General features: G+C 42.1%; 2 protein-coding genes across 2 annotated transcripts in view; both read right to left on the reverse strand.

The window, feature by feature from the left end:
* Positions 1 to 4,906: 4,906 nt before the first annotated feature.
* TXNDC12 (thioredoxin domain containing 12) overlaps positions 4,907 to 26,565 on the reverse strand; it is a gene marked incomplete at both ends in the record, with an annotated part of 31,891 nt that continues 10,232 nt past the window's right edge. Inside the window, 6 exons of the mRNA XM_080690499.1 lie at positions 4,907 to 4,986; positions 7,635 to 7,718; positions 8,227 to 8,296; positions 10,917 to 10,990; positions 11,839 to 11,891; positions 24,770 to 24,830. Coding sequence (XP_080546625.1) covers positions 4,907 to 4,986; positions 7,635 to 7,718; positions 8,227 to 8,296; positions 10,917 to 10,990; positions 11,839 to 11,891; positions 24,770 to 24,830 — 422 coding nt within the window. The remainder of the gene's footprint in view (positions 4,987 to 7,634; positions 7,719 to 8,226; positions 8,297 to 10,916; positions 10,991 to 11,838; positions 11,892 to 24,769; positions 24,831 to 26,565) is intronic.
* Positions 20,835 to 21,980, reverse strand: KTI12 (KTI12 chromatin associated homolog; the record flags this gene model as incomplete). Its single annotated transcript, XM_080693485.1, has 1 exon — positions 20,835 to 21,980. The coding sequence occupies exon 1, from the start codon at positions 21,888 to 21,890 to the stop codon at positions 20,835 to 20,837; it is 1,056 nt and encodes a 351-aa protein (XP_080549611.1). The 5' UTR covers positions 21,891 to 21,980.

Raw genomic sequence — 26,565 nt, forward strand, 5'->3', positions numbered from 1 at the left:
CTCTAAAAGCACACTGGCTGGGTGTGGTAGCCTTCCATATTACCTTATTAGCCAGCCCAGTCATCAGTGAAATTTGACTTTCAGAAATACATCATTTTGGAGAGTTTTTATTTTTTGTTGTTGTTGTTGGTGGTACTAGAGATTAAATTCAGTGGCATGCGTGTGTATACCCTCCCCCTTTTTTATTTTTTTGTTTTGAAACAGGTCTCACTAAGCTGCTCAGAGGCTCACTAAATTGCTTGAGCCTGTGATCCTCCTGTCTCAGCCTCCCAAGTACTGGAATTACAAGAGTGCACCACCATTCCTGGCTAAATTTTTTTTTTTTTTTGGAGGGTATGAAGATGGAACACAGGGGCATTTGACCTCCAAGCTACACTACCTGCCCTATTTTTTATTCTTTATTTTGAAACAGGGTCTCACTAAGTTGCAGAGGGCCTCACTAAGTAGCTGAGGCTGTCTGCGAACCGTGATCCTCCAGTCTCAGCCCCCCGAATGCTGGGATTACAAGCATGCGCCACCACGCCCGGTTCTAAATTTTTTTTTATTACCGTTTTTTTTTTGCAGTACTGGGGACTTGCACATGCTAGGCAAGCGGTCCCTTATTAAGCTACATCCCCATCCCTGGATAAGTGGTTTTACATGAAATGTATTGAGGTGTAAATTATGCATGATAAAATGTTCACCTTTAGCGTATAGCTGATGAGTCTGGACCCTGTGTCTGCTTGTGCAACCATTACAGTCAACATCTTTTCAGCATCACAGAACGTTTCCTCCTGTGCCTTTGCAGGAGCTTCCTCTTCCTGCCCACTTCACTCCCAGAGCGGGAAAACCACCCATCTGCTTTCTCACTCTGTATATAAATTTTGACTGTTCTAAAATTTCATATAAATGTATGTTTGTTTGTTTGTTTATTGCTTGCCTTTTCATTTTTGTGGTTCCAGGAATCAAACCCAGGGTCTCACTCATGCTAGGCAACCACTTTACCACTGTGCTATACCCTCAGCCCTTTGCTTGACTTTTTCTTAATTTTTTTTATTGGTGCATTGTAATCATACTTTTTTTTTTTTTTGCAGTACTGGGGATGGAACCCAGGGACATTGTGCCTCCAAGCTACAATGATTGATTCTTTATTTTGATTCTTTATTTTGAAACAGGGTCTCGCTGAGTTGCAAAGCGCCTCACTAAGTACCTGAGGCCGTCTAAGAACCATTATCCTCTGGTCTCCACCTCCCGAATGCTGGGATTACAGGCGTGCACCACCATGCCCAGCTCTCCGATATTTAATATCATACATTTTCATGTGCCTATTGGCCAGTCATATATCCTCTTTGGGAAAGTATTTATTCACCTTCTTCTTCTTCTTCTTTTTTTTTTTTTTTTTGTACTAAGGATTGAGCCCAGAGACATACTGAGCTATACTCCTATTCCTACTTAGAATTTTTTGTGAGTGTGTGGTACTGAGGATAGAACCCAGGGGCTTTTCTTCCTTCAGAATATACTCCCAGACCTATTTTATACTTTATTTAGGAACAGGGTCTCACTAAGTTGCTGAGAGCTCATTAAGTAGCTGAGGCTGGCTTCGAACCTGTGCGATCCTCCTGTCTCAGCCTTCCAAGCGCTGGGATTACAAGCGTGCGCCACCACGCCCGGCTAACTGCCCCATTTTTAATATCAGGTTTTGCTCTTTACAGAACTATGTGTAGTATGAGACTCTGTATGAGACAAAAAGCCTCTCATCAAGGAAGCTTACCAGTATACTTCAGTTTCCCTTTGGTATCGTAGTAGGGTGAGAGCAATGTCTTTGGTTTCTTGTCTTTTTGTTAAGTGTGAAAAGGTGAACAGTGACAAGGAGACGAGAATGAACTATCTTGGCATTTTCTGGGCTATCATCTTTTTAACTGTGGTAAAACATACATAACAGTTACCATTGTAACCATTTTTAAGAGTACAGTTCAATGGCATTAAATGCACTCATGCTGTCTTACAACCATCACCATCTCCAGAGCTGTGTGTGTGTGTGTGTGTGTGTGTGTATGTGTGTGTGTACTGATGGCAAGTGTACTCTACTGCTGAGTGTGTGTATGTGTGTGTGTGTGTATTGATGGCAAGTGTACTCTACTGCTGAGCGTGGGTGTGTACTGATGGCAAGTGTACTCTACTGCTGAGTGTGTGTGTGTGTACTGATGGCAAGTGTACACTACTGCTGAGCGTGTGTGTGTGTGTGTGTGTGTGTGTGTGTGTGTGTATTGATGGCAAGTGTACTCTACTGCTGAGCTACATCTCCAGTCCTTTTTTATCTTGAGACAGGGTCTATTTTACAGAGACCAGCTTTGAACTTACCATTCTCTGCCTCAGCCTCTCAAGTAGCTGGGGTTACAAGCATACACCACTGTGCCCCCCTCACCAAATTTCATTCATTCATTCATTTTAAATCTTCCCAGTCTCTGCACCTACTAAACTAAGTCCCCATTCCCCAGCCCCTGGCGAGCACCATTCTACTTTCCATCTCTAGGAGTTTGTCTATTTTAGGTACCTATGTAGGAAGAATCATACGGTATGTATCCTTTTGACTCTTGTTTCGCTTTGCATAGTTTTCAGCTACGGTCTCACTACATATTACAACATATTACAATAAACAGGATCTCACTAAGTTGCGGAGGGCCTAAGTAGCTGAGACTGTCCGCAAACTGCGATACTCCAGTCTTAGCCTCCCAAATGCTAGGATTACAAGCGTGTGCCACCACACCTGGCTCTGTGAAATTACTTTTAAGGTCCAGAAATCAAAGCCAGGCATGATGGCACACGCTTGTAATCCCAGCATTTGGGAGGCTGAGAGAGGGGAATCGGAGTTCTAGGATAGCCTCAGCTACTTAGTGAGCCCTCTGCAACTCAGTGAGACCCTGTTTCAAAATAAAAAATAAAATAAATAGGGCTAGGGGTGTAGCTCAAAAGTAAAATGCCCCTGGGTTCCATCCTTAGTACTGCAAAATGAATGAATGGCCGGAATGAATGAATGGCCAGGTGTGGTGGCGCATGCTTGTAATCCCAGCAATTGGGAGGTGGAGACGATTGTGGTTCTCAGCTACTTACTGAGGCCCTCCGCAACTTAGTGAGACCCTGTTTCAAAAAATATAAAGAATAGCCGGGTGTGGTGGTGCACGCTTGTAATCCCCGCGCTTGGGAGGCGGAGACGGGAGAATGAGCAGGTTCGAAGCTGGCTTAAGAGATCCTGTTTCCAAATAAAAATATAAAAATGCCGCAGGTTCTATCCCCAGTACTGCAAAAATAATAAATAAAAAATAACTAAATAAATAAAATATAGGGCTGGGGGTGCAGCTCAGAGGTAGAATGCCCCTAGGTTCCATCTCCAGTACCTAAAAAAAAAAAAAAATAAAAGGATCTGGAAATCAACTCATTAAAGTTTGTGTGTCCATGTATCCCTTACAAAGCCCTTTGGTGCCCCATGCTCAAAACTCCTGTTCCAATGAGTCACGCCTCAGAATGTAAAGAAAGGAAAGTAGTGGAAAAGGCATGAGTTTGGAGTCAGATAGAGTGGTTAGAATATAGCACTTATCACTTCCTTCTCTGAAGTTTCCTTTTCTATAAAATGAGGCTAACACCTATCCCACAGGACCACTGATGGTATTTAAAGAAAATGGATAAAAAGAACCTACCATCGAATTTGGCAAATCATTTGAAAACAGTGTTTTGAGCCGGGCGTGGTGGCGCACGCTTGTAATCCCCGCGCTTGGGAGGCTGAGACAGGAGGATCGCACGGGTTCGAAGCCAGCCTCAGCTACTTAGTGAGGCTCTCAGCAACTTAGTGAGACCCTGTTTCCAAAATAAAATATAAAAAATAGGTCTGGGAGTATAGCCCGGAGGTAGAAAACCTCTGGGTTCCACCCCCAGTACCACCAAAAAAAAAAAAAGACTGGCCCAGAATTTGTGATCCTTCTTTCTAGGCCTCCCAAGTGTGGGGTTTATAGGCACACACCACCACACCCAGCTTCAGCCTTGGCATTTGGATGTGGTGGTAAAAGAGCAGGAATCCTAGGTGAAGACTCCTAGAACAAGCCTTGAAGGTCAGTTTTCTTCCTAAAGTGATCTCACTTCCATTTTCCAGTAACAAAGAGGACACCACAGCACATTTCTTTTTAAAGTTTTATTAAAGTTTAATGGAACAATTAGTATTTTATCTTTTTTTTTTTAACCCCAGTACAAAAATACAGTTGATGACTTGACAAAAATGGCTCCACCTAGGGCTGGAAGGTTTGAGTTTCTCCAACAGTAACAAGGGAAAGCATGCTTCCAGCTGGGGCTCAGTCCACGCACACAGCCAGTCCCACACACACATGCGTGCAAACAGGGCAGCTGGAGCAGGAGAGGAAGGAGGTTGCAGAGATTCAGGAAGAAGCCCAAGATCATCCCCAGGAGGAAAAGAGAAAAAGCAGGCTGGTCTCCTTAAGAGGGGGTAGAAATACTGATTTACATATAGGATTTATTGTTTTCTTTTAAAAAAAATTGCTATTCCAGCAATTTTAACACTGTAGAAAAGATGCTGTTGGTCTCCTTTCACCAACTAGGGGAGAGAAAATGGAAAAAGACCCATGAATTGGGAGGAGTAACCCTCCGAGTGGCTCAAGTTTTGTTTCAAAAGGTTCATTCATTGCATTCAAAGACAAATGGACATTTAGGTGACAGGGAGAAGGAAGCCTGCCACTGCTGCATCCGCAGGCGTGCAGAGCAGCTTCTGTGAGCAGGTCTGCTCGGTGAGAGAGCGCCTCCAGTGCAGGTAGAAGCAGGGCTTCCTGGTCAGTTTCGCTGTCTGGGCGATTCCTCAGTATTCCCTCCCCTGCGGTTTTTCTTCCAGAAAATTAGCGTTGATGGAGGAAGGGGAACATTCCTGTTACAACTCGTCCTCCAGGTGTTTCTCTCTGAAGGCATCACCCGTCAGCCTTTCCTGAGCCTCCTTCATCCCCTGAACAACTGTGGAAGAAAGGAAAGGGGAAAAGTGAGAAACACATCTGCAACAGTGACATCCGACAACAAACGGAGGTTTTTAAATGTCCCATGAGAAATGTAAGAAAAGCACAAGATTGGGAATCAAGATCTAGTTCTGGATTTTAGCCGTGGAACTTCATTGATTCTTTGAATTTGTTTCCTTGTCTATAAAATGAGATCATGTAGCCGTGCATGGTGGCGCACGCTTGTAATTCCAGCATTCAGGAGGTGGAGACTGGTGGATCGCGATTCGTGGACAGCCTCAGCTACTTAGCAAGGCCCTTGGCAACTCAGTGAGAGCCTGTTTCAAAAATAAAAAGACTAAAAAATAGGGCTGGAGGTGTAGCTTGGAGGTGCAATGCCCCTGGGTTCTACCTCCAGTACTGAAACAAACAAACAAAAAAATAAGATCATGTGAAATTTTCAGAGGATTAAAAACTTAAGCTGAATATAGTGGCACACCTTACAACCCCAGTTCTTGGGAGGCTGAGACAGGAGGATCACATGTTCAAGGACATGCGATCAAATAGCAAATAGTGAGACTCTCGTCAACCTAGCAAGACCTTGTTTCAAAATAAAAATGAAATAGGGCTGAGGGTATAGGTAGAATGCCCCTGGGTCAATTATGAGTACCAAAAGAACCAAAAAAACAACAACAAAAACTTAAATGAGAGAATAGACAATAGAAGTTTCACAAACTAGGAAGTCCTACAAAATATTACTAGTTACTTTGGCTTACCCTCTAAGATTAGAGCTGATACCATCCCACACTGTAGGTGTTCATTTGATACTGAGGGAAGAAAGAATACCTTCCTACCACCCCTACTATGTCTTTTGGGTAACTCTTGCATTTATTTCACTTCCTGTAGAGGTTACAGGTTACATTAATGATGACAATGATGATATTGTGTGTATTTTTGTGTGTAAGTGCAGTCTGAGAGGAAATGGTCTCTACTGAAAGACCTAGTCATGTCCACTACCTACACATGGTAGAAGCCAAGTTTTCAGGCAAGAAAGAGAGGGAAAGAGAGAGAAAGGAAGGAAGGAAAGGAAGGAAGGGAAAGAAAAGAAAAAAAGAAAAAGAAAAAAGAGAAACCTAGAAGGCAGGTAGACAGGAGATGACATTTCTTCAGTGTCTCAAGGCACCCCCTCTTGGATCTGCACTTCAGAAAGGGCAGCTGTTTTGGTCCAGGCCCACAGGTGCTGGTTCCACAACAGCAGCCTTGTAAAATGGCAGGCAGGGAGTTGGGTTGAACTAGAGCTTGTAAAACTTGGAAAGCAAATCCGCAAGTTTCTAATATCATGTTATTTGTCTTTTGTCTTGCCTACACCTTTAGTAAAGCCAGATTTGTTTTCTTTTTCTTTTCTTTTCTTTTCTTCTCTCTTTTTTTTTTTTTTTTTGTTATACTGATGATTGAACCCAGGAGCATTCTACCTCCAAGCTACACCCCCGGCCTTAATTTTTATTCTTTATTTTGAAACAGGGTCTTACTGAGTTGCAAAGGGCCTCACTAAGTACCTGAGGCTGGCGGCAAACCTGTGTTCCTCCTGTCTCAGCCTCCCAAGTACTGAGATTACAAGCGTGCGCCACCACGCTCAGCAGTAAAGCAGATTTGAATGTTCCAGTCTCCTGTCAGCTGGGCCAGAGGTAAGTGCAGGAAGAGTCCTGTGTTCACATTTGGATTACGCCAGGGTGAAGATGGTAGTGGTAACCTTCTAAAGGGAAGGTGAATCTTGAGGGCCACGAATTGGGCACCTAAAGCCCAGCTGCCCCTCTCTGTGGGGAAAATCTCCCAATGCCAATCTCTGGGGATCTGCATTTAGTTATAAAAGATGCCATTCTCCTTACCCAGAAGGAGAATTCTTACCCAAGAATAAGAGTCCGAGGCCTCAAAACATAACGTTCTGGCGGCTTGATAATAGGGACATACGGCAACTTAGCAAACAACTTCCTTTTACAGCCCAGGGGACAAAGGGAGGAAGCAGTGACAATGCAGACATGGACTCCACCGTGCCTCTAGATGATCCAGAATCAGAGACCAAAACCGCCGACTGCACAATCTCAGCCTCCCTTCCCCTGCCCATGCTGACGCTGTTCCCTGCCTGAACTTGCTCCTCCCATTCTCCAGCTGAGTAGGTTTCGTTCTCTGGGACTCAGCCCCTCACAGTTTCCTCCAGCAAGCCTTACAGACGCTACATGTCGGGCTGTGACCCCACCCCATCTCCCACTTCCATAGACATACACTCCTCATGCCTGTCCAGAGACAAATTCTTGCATTTTTAGGTCCAGTGAAAGTTCCTCTGGATTCTTACAGAAAAAACAGTATTTGAGCAAAGGAAAAAAAAACCCCTAAATTCTAATTCTAATCCCAACTCTGTGACTTCTTAGCTGTGAGACCACGAGCAAGTGACCACCTCCATGAGTCTCAGCTCTTCGGCTTCCCATGGGTCAAGTCTTCACTGGACTCTTAAGTAGCTAGGGAAGGGCTTGGTTTTATCTTTCTCTGGATCCTGTACAAGATCCAGTCAGAAGCTGGTCACACAGGAGATCCTTAGGGCACAAGCTGCTGTCACAGACCCTGCCTGTGGTTCATCCCAGGCAACCTCCCTCCTTTCTCTCAGCAGAACTGTACCTTGCTCGGCACTGACGTAGAAATACTTGTAGCTGGGGTTCCCATTCTCATTGATGATTTCAGGACGCACCTTGCCACTGGGATCTATTGTAGAGGAAAGGTCATGGGGGTTGCAGGAATTACACCAGTTAGGTATTGTAAGCACCATATAATACACTAAGCCCCTGGGAATAAGACCTACCCATCCCCGCACCCCATTACCCTCCAGTGTTCCACATGTCATCTTGATGAGTTCCATACCATTCCCTGAACACAGCCCCTCCCAAGCCACCCCACGTTTCTGCACTTGCTGTTCCCTCTTTCTGGCATGTTCTTTATCTGTTTGATGATGATGGGGTCATACATTTTTATTTATATCTCCCATAGAATCCAGCTGAATGCTGAACAAAGATTAGCTGGTCATAACTACCTCTTATATAACTGTTCGCGAACTGACATAGGAAAAGTTTTCCTATAGACCTGCAGCCCTGGTACCACAATTCCCCTACTCTCCTGCCCCTGGTTTTTGCTTGCTTTGGACATCCCACTATAGTTTCACTACATAGAGTCAATGTCACACTATGAATCTCCAGATTAATATCTTTCACCTTACCCAGGAAAAGAATTCGTGGAATATAACCTCCATCAGGGCTGAAATCTTCATCCTTGGGTTCCTCTTCATCCTAGTAAGATTAAATGTAAGCCTTACATCAGATTACATCCTCCCTTTCCTCAAAGCCTACCAGTGGATTCTCCTCTTGCTCAGGCCTCTAAGGCCCTACAAGCAGGACACGTCTCCAACTTCATGTTCTACCTTTTCAGTCCTATGTAGCCACATTAACCTGCTCATAGTTGTATTCAATAAACCACATGTGATTTTTTAATTTTTTGTGGTACTGAGGGTGGAACCCAAGGGCTTTTCTACCTCCGGGCTATACTCCCAGACCTATTTTATGCTTTATTTGGAAACAGGCCGAGACATGCTCTTAATCCAGGAATTCAGATTTGTCCTTTCTCTCTACTTGGACACACTTCCCTGTCATCCACAGGGCTTACTTTCTTTATTTTTATTTTTTTCAAACGTTGCCTTTTCAGCCAGGTGTGGTAGCGCATGCCTGTAATCCCAGCATTCGGGAGGCTGAGATCAGAGGATCACAGTTCACAGACAGCCTTAACTACTTAGCAAGGCCCTTCGCAACTCAGTCCCCAATACTACAAAAATAAATAAATAAATAAATAAATGGAAATTGAACCCAGAGACGTTGTACCTAAAAGCTACACACCCAGTCTTTTTTTTTATAACCTCCCAAGTACTGGGATTATAGGCACTTGCTACTGCACTTGGCTTGTTGCCTTTTCTAACCACTTATTTAAAACTGTAAGCCACACTGGGCATGGTGGCACATGCTTGTAATCCCAGCATTCGGGAGGCTGAGACCGGAGGATCACGGTTTGCGGACAGCTTTAGCTACTTAGTGAGGCCCTCTGCAACTCAGTGAGACCCGGTTTCAAAATAAAGAATAAAAAATAGGGCAGGGGCTGTAGCTCGGAGGTAAAATGCCCCTGGGTTCCATCCCCAGACCCACAAAATAAATAAATAAATATACAAATAAATAAATAAAACTGCAAGCATCTATCCCCATTCACCCTTTATTATTATTATTATTATTATTATTATTATTATTATTATTATTTCTCTCTCCTTTGAACGTGGACTGTAATTTACCAGAGGAGTTAACAGGCATGAAAAATCAACAGTAATCTTACAATTTATGGTGCAGTTCTCATTTTAGGTATTAAGTAAGGTTATTTCTTCAAACTGTAATATAACTGCCTTAATGAGCTAATTAACTATTCACTACCTATATAAGCCACCCCATTGCTGCCCCAGTGCTGTTAGTGCCTTAAGAAGATTCACAGCCATATGTTTAAGTAAACATTATTTTTACAGAAATTTACAGCTAGAAGTATCATCACAAACATCCAAGTAACGCCATACTTGAAAAGCATAGTCTAAAAGGGAGGTCACATACCTATTCTTATCACCTACTAGGCCCTATGATTTTGACTAAATCACATACTTTCTTCAGGCCTAAAATATTCTTTCTATAAAATGGGAATAATACCAATAGCCTACAACTCCCATACCTGAGCTCTGATATTTCATGACTCAGGATTTCAAGACCTGAGAAGTGTCTATGAAGCACATAAAGGTGACTCAGGACGAAACGGAGAGGTTGTATATATAAGCTCAGCAGATATTCAGCTGAATAACATTTGCAAGGAACTGTAGTCTCCACATATAGATTATATCTTTAGTAGCTATAAAAAGATGTAAAACATGTCATAATAAAAAACTAAGGATGAAGCCAGGCGTGGTGGCGCACACTTGTAATCCAGCATTCGGGAGGCTGAGACCGAAGGACTGCAGTTCGCGGACAGCCTCAGCTACTTAGTGAGGCCCTCTGCAACGCAGTGAGACCCTGTTTCAAAATAAAGAATAAAAATAGGGCAGGGGGTGTAGCTCGGAGGTAGAATGCCCCTGGGTTCCATCCCCAGACCCGCAAAACAAAACAAAACAAAACAAAACAAAAAACCTAAGGATGAAAGGACCTTAACATTTAGTCATTTTATTTATTTATTGAACCCAGAGGCATTCTACCTCCAATCTACACCCTCAGTTCTATTTTATTTTTTATTTTGAAACAGGGTTTTGCTAAGTTGCTGAGTGAAGTTGCTAAGTTATTGAGGCTTTTTTTTCTTTTCTTTTTTTTTTTTTTTTTTTTGCGGTACTGGGGCCTGGAACTGAGGGGCATTCTACCCCCAGCCCTATTTTATATTCTTTATTTTGAAACAGGGTCCACTGAGTTGGCAAAGAGCCTCACTAAGTAGCTGAGGCTGTCTGCGAACCATGATCCTCAGCCTCCCGAATGCTCGGATTACAAGTGTGCACCACCATGTCCGGCTAGAGGCTGGTCTTGACCCTGCAGTCCTCCTATCTCAGCCTCCCAAGTACTGGGATTACAGGCATGCGCCACCACATCTGGCAATATTTAGACATATTAGTCAAGTTCTCTCCTACTTTCTCCCCAGAGCACATGCTGGGTAGCTTTCTAACATCTTGGATGCAAGCCTTAGTACTGTTGGTCAAGAGGAAAACAAAAGTGAACAGCTCTACTCTGTGTGACTTTTGGCATTACTGATATTAAATTGAAAGCAGGGGAAAAAAATCTTGCAACTATAACAAAAAAAAAAAAAAAAAAAAAAAGAAAGAAAAGAAAAGAAAAACTCTTGAAGTCTTACCTCAAGATTTACCATAACAAAATTATGGGAAAGTTCTGAAATTTCTGTAGATTCTGCAAATTTGGGTTTTAAAGCTGAGAGAGAAAAGAAAATATTTTGGAATGGAAGAAATATCATCATAATACTCAAACCCTAACAAGCACGAGTAGCACTGACTCTCCTTGGTAGTTCTGGCATTTGCTACACTGATTCATAGAACTGAGACTTTTAATTATAAAAAACTAGAATTGGGACACCTAGAATCTGGTCCTGTTTCTGCCACTTATTTGCATAGCTATGTGACCTGGAGTGACTTACTTCATTTCTCTTAAGTTTTTATCTCATTTATAAAGTAAGAGTAATAGGGTGGGGGAAGTATCACTATTTGCTTATAGTTACAGCTCAATAATTTCTACTGAAAAAGAAACAGAGTAACAAAACTCTGACACTAATGTGCATGAATACACATTACACCAATCATTTACATGATTTTTACATGCCTTTCCAACTAGGGTTTTATTAAATGTAGCATACCAAATGAAAGATAAATGTAACTGGGAAAGTGACAAGGTAGTGTAGCAGGAAGAATACATGCCACAAAGCCAAATATCTGGGTTCTGAGTTGGTTCCCGTCTCTTCCAAGAGGACTTTCCTTACCTCTCTGTACATGATTTTAACTTCTTCTAATATTTACTGTCCATATGCCATCTTTTAGCACTTAATCTCATACTCTACACAGCTGTTTTTTAATCACCTCACTCTCTCTAAAGTATTCTGCAAATGTAATTGCAAACTTCATGAAGGAAGGGAACTATGTCGTGTCGTTTTTCAGTATTCCTTAAGTCAATCAGAAGTGCTGTGGCCGAATCAGTGCTAACATTTATTGTGTTAACCTTTGACAACACATTTCAAGTCTGGGTTTTAGATAAGAACTTGTACTTACCTTTGCAAGCTCCACACCAAGACTTATGAATAATCACCATCAGGGGCAATCCACTTAAAAATAAAAGAAAGAAATTATAACCTCATAATTATACTTCTTCAAAGCTATTAAATGACTAGTTGGTAAGACAAAGATTAATATACGAAGATGTTCCTGTGGGCTAGAGATGTAGCTCAGTGACAGAGCATTTGCACTGGGCACTGAGTTCAGTCTCCAGCACCAGAAAATAAACAAAATAAATAAAAACAAACAAAAAAAAATGTTCCTGTGGTACGATTTCAATTGAGAAAATTGCAAAACAATCTAAATACTCAGTAGTAATAGATTCCCACAGTAAAATTACTGGTAAATTCTGACTTCTGTAGATTCTGCAGATTTGTACTTTAAAGCCAGGGCGAGCGGGGCACAATGTTGTACACCTGCAGTCCCAGTACTTGAGAGACTAAGACAGGAAGATTGAAGGTTTTTGGCCCCTTTGTCAAAAATCAATTGGCTGAAAGTGTTCCGTGGACTTGTTTCTGGGTCTTCTATTCTGCTCCATTGGTCTATATATCTGTTCTTTTGCCAGAATCATGCTGTTTTTATTACAATGGCTTTGTAGTATAGTTTAAAGTCAGGTATTGTGATTCCTCCTACGTGGTTTTTGTTGCTGAGAACTACCTTGGCTATTCTGGGCTTTTTGTTATTCCAGATAAATTTAAGGACTGATTTTTCTATGTCTGTGAGGAATGATCTTGGTAGTTTAATGGGCATTGCGTTAAATCTGTAGATCACTTTTGGGAGAATGGCCATTTTAATTCTATTTATTCTGCCAATCCATGAACATGGAAGATCTTTCCATCTTCTAAGATCTTCTTCAATTTCTTTTTTCAGTGTTTTATAATTTTCTTTGTAGAGATCTTTTTACCTCCTTGGTCAAGTTTATTCCTAGGTATTTTGCCAAGACATCCTGCTGCCTCGGCATCTATGTGTTGAGACCCCACTCCACATAGTTATTCGGCAAAAAAGCCCCAAGAAGGAGGTATCGTCTCTGGCCAAAGTACCCCCCACTTTTAGATATCCTTCACTATTATTCCTTTTAACTTTCTACACGAATTGCTCCAGTGATGTGAGATCAGGACTATGAAATCGAGTCCGTGGAAATAAAACTCTCTAATAATTTGTTTAAACGTCCTTGGCTCTGCTCAACAATAATGAGAAACTGGCCAGAATTCAGGTACTGTGATAAGCACCCCAGCTGCAGCAATCACAAATGGCCTCTGACCTAAGTAGCTCAGTTCAAAATAATTATTTACCCTTGAAATCCTGCCTAGAGACAGAGAGAAACCTTGTGTGTAACCTTAAAGAAACAACTTAGCTGCCCAAATACAATAGACCCAAAGAAAAAGACTGTTAACTTTTACCTCAGTGTGAGCATTCCAGGAGATAGAAAAACTGGCCGCATAATTAGAAATAAATATTACAAAATAAAGGACAGACATTTTAAATATATATGTATGAAGGAAAAGAAATACCGTAAGAGTAAGAAAAGCATTTTTGCATGAAAAAGAGCTTATCATAAGAAAGTCCCAACTGGGAAAGAAAGAAATTAGAAAGTTAAAAGCAGACTGCAGAGAGTTTGTGACAGGGAAGTGGATTATTAAAGATAAGTAGACTTTTAATAGGCTTGTTGTCTAAAGAAGAGTGCTCAGCAATTAAGAAAATACATCTGACAATTAGAACTAAGAACCTTGTGGTGTTATTTACGGTATTTTGTCTACCAAACTGTGTTGTGAGTATGCTTAAGCTTTCAGACTTAGAAGATAAGGTACCAACACCTGAAGAAACTCCATCACATCCACCTGAATCACCACATCTCCCCACACTTGCTATATGAACTGAGCCCAAAAGATGGAAAAGTTCCAGGAAAAGTTAAAGAAGATTCCCCGAGAAGCTCCCAAGCCTTGACTATTCTGGGAGGCTGCCACCTGGAACTGCTTATTTACAAGACCTTGGGACCTTGGAGAGGAACAGGAGTTAATTCTTCGAGGGCCAACAGCCAGCTGAAAGACCTCCCCCCTTTTCTCTTAACTTTACTGGGGAAGGGTATAAATTTCTTGGGGTTTTTGTAATAAAGTGTCATTAGCTCAAGAAGCCTTTGTCCACCTCAGGTTCTTTTCCAAAGCGTCGTAACTAAAAACTTAAGGAATTCATAGAGGGGAAAGAACCGCTGCAGATAAGAATCTGCAGAACGCCGCCTGCCTTTTGTCCCATCTTTCTGAGGATTTGACCGGGAACGGACAATAACGACCCGACTGAGATTAGTCTGTGACAGTATTTTATTTTATTTTTTGTGGGAGATCCTGAGTGGAAGTGTTTTCTGAATTTCTTTTTCAGTGGATTTATGGTTGGTATACAGGAAAGCTTCTGATTTTTTAAGATTGATTTTGTATCCAGATACTTTGCTGAATTTGTTGATCAGTTCTATAAGCCTTTTGGTTGAGTCAAAAACATACACTGGAAAAAAGATAGCCTCTTCAACAAATGGTGTTGGCAAAACTGGTTAACCATATGCAGAAAATTGGAAATTAATCCCACTTTTTCACCCTGTACAAAAGTCAACTCACGATGGATCAAAGACTTGGAAATTAAACCAGAGACCTTGAAGCTCCTTGAAGAGGGCATAGGTCCAACACTACAACACATAGGCACAGATAAACATTTCCTCAACAAGACTCCAAAAGCACAACAAATTAAAAGGAGAATCAATACATGGGATTGCATGAAACTGAAGAGCTTCTGTTCAGCAAAGGAAACTATCAAGAACCTCAATCGAGAGCCAACAGAATGGGAGAAGATTTTTGCCACCTATACCACTGATAGAGGACTAATATCTAGAATATACAGAGAACTCAAGAAACTCAACACTAAGAAAACAAAGCATCCAATCCAATAACAAAATGGGCAAGTGAACTAAATAGACACTTCATAAAAGAAGAAATTCAAATGGCCAATAAATGCATGAAAAAATGCTCAACATGTCTGGCAATCAGAGAGATGCAAATCAAAACTACCCTGAGATTTCACCTTACTCCAACTAGAATGGCAATCATTCAAAACACAAACAAAAACAGATACTGGCGAGGATGTGGAGAAGTGGGAACTCTAAGACATTGTTGGTGGGATTGCAAATTAGTGCAACCACTTTGGAAAACAGTATGGAGAATCCTCAGAAGAATGGGAACAAATCTACCATTTGATCCAGCAATACCACTTCTGGGTATCTACCCAAAAGATAGGAAGCCAAACTACCAAACTAATGCATGTGTATCTATGTTCATAGCTGCACAATTCACCATAGCCAAACTATGGAACCAGCCAAGATGTCCATCAACAGATGAATGGATTACTAACTGTGGGATATGTACACAATGGAATTTTACTCAGCCATCAAAAAAACCTCAATTACATCATTTTCAGGGAAATGGATGGAACTGGATGGACATTATGCTAAGTGAGATTAGTCAGTCACAAAAAATAAGAAATCAGATGCTTTCCCTAATATGTGAGAGTTAGGGAGAAATGGGTCATAGGAGGAACTCTTGAAAGAGGAAATCCTATAGAGGAGCAAACAAGACAACCTAAAGGAGGAGAATGGAGGGGGGAAGAGGAAAATCTCTAAAACACACAATGTACTTAAACATATCGAAGTCAATCACTAAGCCAAGCAAGGGAGGGAGGGACGGGGAGGGAATGGGATGGGAATTGGGTAGGGGTTAAATCAGTGATGAGTACATGTTTGTACACACAAGTTTTTTAGCCCAATATGATGTTTGAATATAATGTACCAAAAAAAAATTTTTAAAGGAAAAAAAAAGATTGAAGGTTTGAGGCCAGTCTCAGCAAATTATCAAGACCCTGTTTCAAAATAAAAAGGGATGGGGGAGGGTATAACTCAGAGGTAGAATGAATGCTCCTGAATTTGATCCCCAGTATAAAAAAAAAAAAAAAAAAAAAAGACGGCTAGGGAGAAGAAAGATTGTGAAATAAAAAATATATTTTAAGTGTTATAGTACTTCTAAGTAACTATCATTATATAATAACAAAAATGTAAATAAAAATTTTTGTTGGTGTAATGTTAAATAAAAAACCTCAGATATGAGCTGGGTATGGTGACACAACGCTTATAATTCCAGCATTTGGGAGGCTGAAACAGGAAGATCTGGGTTTGTGGACAGCCTCAGTTACTTAGTGAGGCCCTTTGCAATTCAGTGAGACCCTGTTTCAAAATATAGAATAAAAAATAGAGCTGGGGTGTAGCTCAGAGATAGAATGCCCCTGGTATTTTATCCCCAGTACCACACACACAAAAAAAAAAACCTCAGATATAAAATTACCTACAAACTGAACAAATAAATACAGGGAGAGCCTAAAAGGAAATGTATCATAGCATCAGCATCTAAACATGATGAAGCTATGGATTCTCCCCTATACTTCTATAGCTTCCAGTTTTCCTCCAATATAATTTTTTACCAATATAATTTGTATAACCAGGGAGGGAAAAGTTGTTTGTTTAAAATGAGCAATATGTGGCATGCTTGTAATCCCCGCGCTTGGGAGGCTGAGATAGGAGGATCCACAGGTTCAAAGCCAGCCACCGCTGGCTTAAGAGACCCTGTTTCCAAATAAAATATAAAATAGGTCTGGGAGTGTAGAAGACCCCTGGGTTCCATCCCCAGTACCACCAAAAATAAATAAATAAATAAATAAATAAATAAATAAATAAATAAATAAAATGAGCAATATGAGGCCAGGCATGATGGTGCATGCTTGTAATCCCAGCACTTGGGGGGCTAAGACAGGAGGATTGTGCAGGTTCGAAGCCAGCCTCAGCTACTTAGTGAGGCTCTTGGCAACTTAGTGAGACCCTGTTTCCAAATAAAATATAAAATAGGTCTGGGGGTATAACCCAGAGGTAGAAAGCCTCTGGGTTCCATCCCAGTACCACAAGAATACCTACCTACCTACATACATACATACATACATACATACATACATACATAATAAAATGAGCAATATGCTCTGAGTTTAAAAAATTCATTATATGCCGGGCATGGTGGCTCACGCTTGTAATCCTAGCTTTCGGGAGGCTGAGACCTGAGGATCGTGGTTCGCGGACAGCCTCAGCTACTTAGTGAGGCCCTCTGCAACTCAGTGAGACCCGGTTTCAAAATAAAGAATAAAAATAGGGCAGGGGGTGTAGCTTGGAGGTCAAATGCCACTGGGTTCCATCCCCAGACCCGCAAAAAAAAAAATCATTATAAATAGAGGCACCCCAGTTAAATAATGAACAATGTACCCACCTGAACCAGATCAGTAAAACAGAGCTCTGAAGGCTCAAATGTCAATTAGAAGGGACATGTATAGATAGCCTCTGGCCTTCTCCATCACACAGTCCCCCAAATACCAACACTGTGCCCTGGCTAAGTTATAAGTGCACCTGCCATAGTTAACTCTACCTATGATTTATTCATCTCCTTTTATTATACTTGTCCCTACACCCCCAATATCTGGCATATACAATATTAATAGCAAACACAACATTTACTATATTTAAGCGCACACACACACACACACACACACACACACACAATCTTGACTCCAAAACTAATCTTTTCTCTTTTTTTTTGGGGGGGGGCAGGGTCTCACTAGGTTGCTGAGTCTTGCTACTTGCTGAAGCTGTCCTAACCTGTGATGCTCCTGTCGCAACCTTTCCAAGTACTAGGGTTACAGGTGTATGCACCATGCCCACTTACAAAGGGCATTTCTACCTGAGTTCCACCTCATTCTTTTTTTTTTTTTTTTTTTTTTTGGTGGTACTGGGGTTCCTGGAAGCCCTTCTACCTCCGGGTTACACTCTCAGAGCTATTTTTACATTTTTATTTGGAAACAGGGTCTCCTAAGCCAGCGCGTGCAGCTGGCTTCGAACCTGCGCGATCCTCCTGTCTCTGCCTCCCAAGCATGGGGATTACAAGCATGCACCACCACGCCTGGCCCTTTTAATTATTTTTATTTTGATATACAGTCTTACTGCTCAGTCTTACTAAGTTGCTGAGCATGACCTCAAACGTGTGATCCTCCTGTCTCGGCCTCCCGAGTACTGGGATGATAGGCATGCATCATTGTACCAGGCCCAAACCAATCTTTCTTACCATTACAATCTACTTCAATTAAGAATGGCAATCCATGCCGGGCATGGTGGTGCATGCTTGTAATCCCCACGCTTGGGAGGCAGAGACAGGAGGATTGTGCAGGTTAGAGTCAGTGTTGAGTCAGATGTCTGACTCAAGCCAGGCGTGGTGGTAGCACACGCTTATAACCCCAGCATTTGAGAGGCTGAGATGGGAAGATCACAGTTCACACACAGCCCCAGGTACCTGTTTCAAATAAAATATATAAAAAATATATTTATTTGAGACCCTGTTTCAAATTAAAAAATAGGTCTGGGAGTGTAGCCCGGAAAAAAAAAAAAAAAAGAATGGCAATACAAGCTGGGGATGGTGGTGCACACTTGTAATTCCAGCATTCAGGAGGCTGAGACTGGAGGATCGTAGTCCGCAGACAGCCTCAGCTACTTAATGAGTCCCTCCGCAACTTAGTGAGACCCTGTTTCAAAAATAAAGAATAAAAAATAGGGCTGGGGGTGTAGCTCAGAGGCAGAATCCCCCTGGGTTCTAACCTCAGTACAGCAAAAAAAAGAATGGCAATCCAGAATCCATGGATTTAAACCTAATTCAATCAATAATCAATTAGCTTAAAACTTAATATAAATAAATAAAGGCTGGAAAAGACCTCTGTGATAGCCTAGTTCAAAAATCCATTTCAGCTGGGTGTGGTGAACACTTGTAATCCCCGTGCTTGGGAGGCAGAGACAGGAGGATCGCGCAGGTTCAAAGCCAGCCACGCTGGCATAAGAGACCCTGTTTCCAAAAATAAAATAGGTCTGGGAGTGTAGCCCGGAGGTAGAAGGGCTTCCAGGAAACCCAGTACCACCAAAAAAAAAAAAAAAAAAAAAAAAAAAAATCCATTTCATGTAAGAATCCTCTTAGTGTATTAAAAACAAGAGGTGAGCCAGGCATGGTGGCACCTGCTTGTAATTCCAGTACTTGAGGAGGGTGAGACAGGAGGCTGAGACAAGGAGGATCACAGGTTCGTGGCCAGCTTCAGCAACTTAGTGAGGCCTTTGGCAACTCAGGACCGTTTCAAAATAATGAATAAAAAACAGGGCTGGAGTGTAGCTTGCAGGTAGAATGCTCCTGGGTTCAATCCCCAGTTCTACAAAAAAAAAAAAAAAAAAAAAAAGTGCTCTAAATTACCTAACAAACAAGGAATACACCATCAACAAGGGAAGCCCACCTACTCCTCCTAATAGCTCCATGCCCTTTCAGAGCATGAACATTTTGGAATGTCTGATTCTCTCTTTTCTCCTGGCAAATTTCTATTCCCAGTTCTAGAACAGGAGTTAGTAAACCAAACTAGTCTGCAAGACAAATCCAGCCCATTGCCTGCTTCTATAGGGCCAATGATTTACAAACTTTGTAAAATTCTTTCAATGGTTTAAAAGGAAATCTAAAGGAAAATAAATAGCTTGTGCTATAAAATTTAAATGTAATCCACATTTCAATGTCGAGTTCCAGTATAACTTTTTTTTTTTAGTGGTACTGGGGGTGGAACCCAGAGGCTTTCTACCTCCGGGCTATACTCCCAGACCCATTTTTTATATTTTATTTGGAAACAGGGTCTCACTGAGAGCCTAAGTAGCTGAGGCTGGCTTTGAACCTGTGCGATCCTGTCTCAGCCTCCCAAGCGCGGGGATTACAAGGGTGCGCCACCATGCCCGGCTCCAGTATAACTTTCATGCTCATTTGTCTACAAGTAGCAAGAGATCCCAAGGCCCACAAAGCCTAGAGTATTTATGATTTATAGCATTTACTAGTTTTCTCTTTGTTGGCCATTGTTCTAAAGTGATGGTTCAAATGTTAACTCCTTTGTAAAGCCTTTCCCAAACCTTCTTCCAGCAGCTAGTTAGTGCTCCACTTTGAGTTTCCAAAGCATTTTGTCACATCCTCTGACCAGTCTTTTTCATTCTATCATCTATTATGGTTTTATGTATTTCTCACAAGCAACTTAAGGGCAATGACTATCCAATTAGTCTTTGGAAAATCACAGGCACTGTAAAATAGGTATACTACTTACCATTTGATCAATGAAAACTAACAAAAGAAAAGTTTACATGATATTTGCTTTGAAATATAGAATGATGCACAATAGTTATGGAAGCTATCATAATATAATTATGTCTTTCACTGAGCACTATCAAAATAGTATTTCAGCCAAAGGAATAACTATGCATGTGTACATAAAACAGTTACATTAAGTTAAATGGAGAACATTTAGATTGAGATTCCAGCAATCTTTCAAAAGATTTTATTATATTAAATACTGTCTTCCACAAAATTAAAAGCTTCCCAAGGATAAAAAAAAAAAAAAAAAAAAAACGGATTTATCTGTGAACCCAAGCCCAGAATAGAAACTAGCAAAAAGAAACTCTCAAAAAGAGTTTGTGGTTTCAAAGAAAGGCCGGTGCAGATACAGAATCCTGTCATCTTCGGTTAATGTTCACAGTTGTTTTAAAACAGTTCTCATCCATCCAATCTGCTCACCCACAATTCAGATGGGGAAAATCAATGTTGAGTGATTTCCCGAGTAGAATCCGATCTAAGCAACTTCTGTTCACTTGAACTCTCTCCTCTTATAAATTTTGCCAGCATCCTCCCAGCTAGTTTCTTGTTCTCCCTAGTTTCTGCAAAGAGGCAGTCGGGAAGTTTGAGTGAATCAGTCAAACCCAGCAGCTCTAGTACTATATCAATATGCTTTGCACACTAGACAATTCTTCCCAGAGAATTAAACTGCAGTGGAAGTTACAAAGGGAACCATGGCTTCTCCCACTCCTCTTACTAGTGCAAGCTCTGGCTCAGATACTGAAGAAACATATTGGCCAGTTGAGGCAGGTTCTCATTGTTGGGATGCATTTTAGTATAAGAAATAAACTGGCGACGGAGCCGACTCAGTTCTGCCAAGGTCAAGGGCCTGGTAAACCGAAGGTGCTCTGTGGTGCCAGGAAGTGTTAGCAAATCCCCAGGGACAGCACTCTTCTGGGCTTCCATCAGTCCCGCCAATACTTGGCTTGTAACCTGGTCCAACTGGTGCAGAAAACTGCCTGAGGCTATGGGCTGGGATTGTGTAGACTGATGGGGTGGAGGAGCTCGGTTCTCAAACAAAGCTGCACGAATCTCCGCCAGAGGTAATGCCTCCTCTAAGCCCACGACGGTGAAGAGAGGCCGATCCCAGCGGTTCCTAGAGTCAGGAGCCTCAAAGCGCAGCGATAGGGCCTCCAGAAGTTCGGGAGGGTAAAAGGCACTGCACACACGCTCCGCAGATGTCTCGGATTCTGGAGTCACTCTATCTGATGCCCCGTGTTCCTCTGGCTCCCGTTCCCTAGGTTCTTCGGCCTGGTCTCTCCCATTTACTACAGACCCCGCGGCAGGAGGTCCCCTGAGGTCGCTGGTGCTCGCCACCTCAGGGTCTCCGCCCTCCTCAGCGCGCGGCCTCCAACTCGCACTGACGTTGCGGCTCCGGTTCTCCGCCGCGCCTGGCACCTGCGGTCCTGGGCTCGCACCGCTGGGCCTTACACAGTACACCAGACAGAGCGTCGTGCGCGCCGCCCGCGCTAAGCAGTAGAGCTCGTAGCGGAAGCCCTTGATGTAGTTAAGGGAGTCCAGGATGACCACGTCCTGGCGACGCAGGCGCCGCTCCACAGAGGCTCGCAAGGCTCCCCGCAGCGCCTTCTCCCGGGCAGAGTCGCCGTACACCGCCGGGTCCTCCGCGCCCAGCACCGAAGCGTCATCCACCACGTACACCGCCCGGCCCTCCGCCGCCAGCGCCCCGCGCAGCTCCTCCGCACGCCGGCTCTTGCCGCTGTACGGCAGTCCGCAAAACACCACGAGCGGCATCCTCCCTGGGAGCGGCCATGTGCCGCCGCGCTCCGCCAACTTCCGGGTTGCCAGCGTCTACGGCCTAAACCGGAAGTGCAAGCTGCACTTCCTGCTAGCGCAGACTCTCACATGACCTTATGTTCCCATGGCAACAGCTCTACATCAACTTGGCCCAGGTTTCACAGAAAGAAGCAGACACTAGAATGGCTTAGTTATTTATGATAAATGCTATAGTCGTCAAGAGAATGTGGTCCCTCTGTGATCAAAGACTATGATCATCTTTTTTTTTTTTTTTTTTTTTTGCGGGTCTGGGGTTGGAACCCAGGGACACTCAACCTCCGAGCTACACTCCCTGTCCTATTTTTTATTCTTTATTTTGTTTGTTTTTTTTGGTGGTACTGGGATTCCTGGAAGCCCTTCTACCTCCGGGCTACACTCCCAGACCTATTTTTTTACATTTTATTTGGAAACAGGGTCTCCTAAACCAGTGTGCGCGGCTGGTTTCGAACCTGCGCGATACTCCTGTCTCTGCCTCCCAAGCGCGGGGATTACAAGCGTGCGCCACCACGCCCGGCGTTTATTCTTTATTTTGAAACAGGGTCTCACTGAGTTGCAGAGGGCCTCACTAAGTAGCTGAGGCTGTCCGCGAACCACGATCCTCCGGTCTCAGCCTCCCAAATGCTGGGATTACAAGCGTGCGCCACCACGCCCTGCTACCTCATCTATTTATTAATTAGAATTTAGTGAGCATTAAATACTGCAAATCTATCAGCACCATATTTTAGCATAGAGAAAGCAATTGACATTTGTTTTCTTCACACCTAGTCTAACGCCTGGTGATGATCAGCAAATACTCAGTAACCATTTCAATCACTCAACATCTCCATGGTTGGAGATTCAGAAGTAACATAAAACAGTTCCTCCACAGGAAATCAAGAGTCTAAATGGGAAGAATCAAGTACCTACACTTAAAGTAATACATGCTATAATGGGTAGATATACGTTAGGTTATAAACGAAGAGAAAAAATGGCCAGAGAAATCATTGAAGACTATAGATATACTTTTTTTTTTTTTTTTTTTTTTTTTTTTTGCGCGTCAGGGGATGGAACCCAGAGGCATTTGACCTCCTAGCTACACCCCCTGCCCTATTTTTTTTTATTTTTTATTTTGAAACAGGGTCTCACTAAGTTGCGGAGGGTCTCACTAAGTAGCTGAGGCTGTCCGCCAACTGCGATCCTCCCGTCTCAGCCTCCTGAATACTGGGATTACAAGCGTGTGCTACCATGCCCAGCTCTCATCACTTGATTTTGAACTTGAAAGACTAATAGGAATTTTTCTCTTAGGTTGGGTTACCAGATAAAATACAAGATGCTCAACTAAATTGGAATTTCAGATACATAACGAGAATTTTTTTATTTTTGGTACTGAAGGTTGAACCCAGAAGCATTCTACCTCTGAACTACACCCCTAACCTTATTTTATTTTATTTTAAAACAAGTTCTCACAAAGTTGCAGAGGTCCTTTTTGCCGAGGCTGGCTTGGAACCTGCGACCCTCCCATCTCAATCTCCCAAGTACTGGGACTATAGGCATATATCATCATAACTGGCAAACAAAATAACTTTTTTTTTATAATGGGAATTGAACCTAGAGGCATTCTACCTCCAAGGTATGCACCCCCCTCTGATTTTATTTCTTTATTTGGAAACAGGTCTCATTAGGTTTCTGAGAACCTCCTTACATTGCCAAGGCTGACTTTGAATCTGGGATCCTCCTGTCTCAGCCTCCCAAGTACTGGGATTACAAGCATGGGCCACCATGCCCCACTAAGAAACTTAAGGTTGCATGAGTATGTCCCCAAATTACAAACATATTAAATATTATTTGTTGTTTATCTAAAATTTACTAAGCATCCTTTATTTTTATTTGCTAAATCTGGCGATTCTACTACAAAGAGTTTGAGACCCAGAGCCATGAAAGGTAGGATCTGTTCTAGAAACAGCAAGCACCATAGTTTGATAGATATAGAAGTGCAGGTATGTGTGTGTATAACATAGGAACACATATATGGGAATGGAGTAGCTTGTATCTCTCCAGTATGGTATAGTAGAGAAAATACAAGTCTTGACTGTGCCAGTTACTAGTGGTTTACTGGCAAGTTATTTTATTTTCTGTGTTTTGATTTTCTTTTCTTTAAAATGATAAGTTATGCCGGGCGTGGTGGCGCATGCTTGTAATCCCCGCGCTTGGGAGGCGGAGACAGGAGGATCTCACGGGTTCGAAGCCAGCCTCAGCTACTTAGTGAGGATCTCAGAAATTTAGTGAGACCCTGTTTCCAAATAAAGTATAAAATAGGTCTGGGAGTATAGCCTGGAGGTAGAAGGCCCCTGGGTTCCACCCCCAAGTACCACCAAAAAATAAAATAAAATAAAATAATAAGTTATTTCATAGGTATAGTAAATAAATCAATGCCTGCCCTGCCTTTTCCTCTTCCTTATACCCTAAGTTGTCTATGCATAAAATAAACCTACTTGGGACATGAGACTGTTTGCATGGTAGACAGTATGGTACACTGGTCAAGAGTCAGGCTCTGAAGCCTGGCTCTGTTACTTACTAGCTGTGTGATTTTAGACAAATTACTTAATAGCTCTGTGCCTTCATTTTCTTATCTCTAAAAAGAAGGTAACAATAGCACCCCTCATATAGAGTCTATATAGGGTGTGAGAATTAAATGAGTTAATTCATAGATTTTAGTACCTTGTACACAGTACGTAAGTAGGAAATGTTAGCTAGCATTAGTGTTGTTATCATGCATAGCCCTGCACCTGATATTAATGCTAAGTTGATGGCTAGAAGGAGTTTTACCACCATAAATGACCTAAAACCATGTTCTGTACCTGGCAGCTGCTTCTTTCTTCCCATCTTCCAGTGTCCTCCAGTGAATATGATCCCCAAAACCTGGAAAGAAAAAAATCTTATGAACATTCACACAACAAAGGACACAAACACAAGAAAAAATGTGGCATGCTCATAAAATACGCCCCCCAAAAGTTTTTTCTTTGTTAAGACCCAGGTCTACTAGTTTCTAGGCACATGGAACCATGGACAGTCCCATACCATAAGGGACCATAAGTCCCATAAGGCTTAATTTCCATACCTGTAATATGGAGATAATAACACCTGATTCATAGCTTTTTTTTTCCCCCCCAGTACTGGGGATGGAACCCAGGGTCATTGTACCTCTGAGCTACACCCCCAGCCCTAGTTTTTAGTCTTTTTTCTTTTTCTTTTTCTTTCTTTCTTTCTTTCTTTCTTTCTTTCTTTCTTTTTTTTTTTTTTTTTTTGTACTGAGGATGGAAACCAGGGGAATTCTACCTCCGAGCTATACCTGCAGCCCTATTTCTTATTCTTTATTTTGAAACAGGGTCTCACTAAGTTGTGTAGGGCCTTGCTAAGTAGCTGAGGCTGTTCATAAACCTCAATTCTCCGGTCTCTGACTCCCAAATGCTGGGATTACAAATGTATGCCACCATGCCCGGGTCTGATTCATAGCTTTTAAAGAAATTGAATTAAATAACAAAGTGAAATGTTCTGAAAACTATCATAGAATGTGCCAATAACACTATAAGAAGAAATGCATTTTCCACACAATAAACATAAGTCAGGCCATAATAAATCATACTAGTTGAAATGCAGCTTCAGAGTCAGAAAGACGTGGGACTCAACTCCCCATTGTGTGAATTTTGTGAGTGAAATTAGCTCTCCAAATCCCATTCTCGACATCTGTAAAATCATACCTATCTCTGAGTGTTAGTGTAAGGATTAAATGAGATAATATATTTTAAATTATTATTCTTATTCCCATAATTCACCCAAAGTCTATCTTTCTGCCAGGGATTGAACCTTGGAACATTCTATCCAAGCAAGACCCTGTTTCAAAACAAAAAAAATAAAACGGGCTGGCGGTATACCTCAGAGGTAGAATGCCCCTGGGTTCAATCCCAGTACCAGAGAGAGAGAGAGAGAGAGAGAGAGAGAGAGAGAGAGAGAGAAAGAGAGAAAGAGAATATGACACCTCCCCTTCTCCCCCCAGCCACTCTTTCCCCACTTTTTCTAAAACTGCACACAAGGAGGTGGGTATGCCGAGAGAGCACGCACTCTCCTGGCCAGGTGCTCATAAGCACACTACTTCTGCCTTTCCTCCCCACCCTGGCCTCCATCAGTCTACAGGTCTAAACCTAGAGAGTGTTTCTTTTGATAGATAAATCTTCCCTGACTCCAAAACCAGCCTATTCTTTCCCCACTGCTGCACCTCCAAGGCTGAACTGTCACTCCCAGGGTCAGCCCCTAAGTGCTGGGACTGGATCTGTCCCATTCCTGTTTCCCTGGCCCCTGACATTGAGTGGCTCACACGGCTATAGTTAAGTGCTCTCTAGAATCGCTACTGTGAAAATGTGTCTTATGTAAAGGCTAAATCACATAAAATAATTGATTTTATACCTAGAATGTGCTGGCAATGATAATAATGCTAGCTGCTGTTCATTTATTTTTATTGTTTTTTTTTTTTTTTTTTTTTTTTTGCAGGACTGGGTTTGAACCCAGGGGCATTTTACCTCTGAGGTACACCCCCAGCTCTAGTTTTTATTCTTAATTTGGAAACAGGGTCTAACTAAGTTGCAGAGACCTCACTAAG

Source organism: Muscardinus avellanarius (assembly GCF_963383645.1).
Source record: "Muscardinus avellanarius genome assembly, chromosome: 3".
NCBI classification, from domain to species: Eukaryota; Metazoa; Chordata; class Mammalia; order Rodentia; family Gliridae; genus Muscardinus; species Muscardinus avellanarius.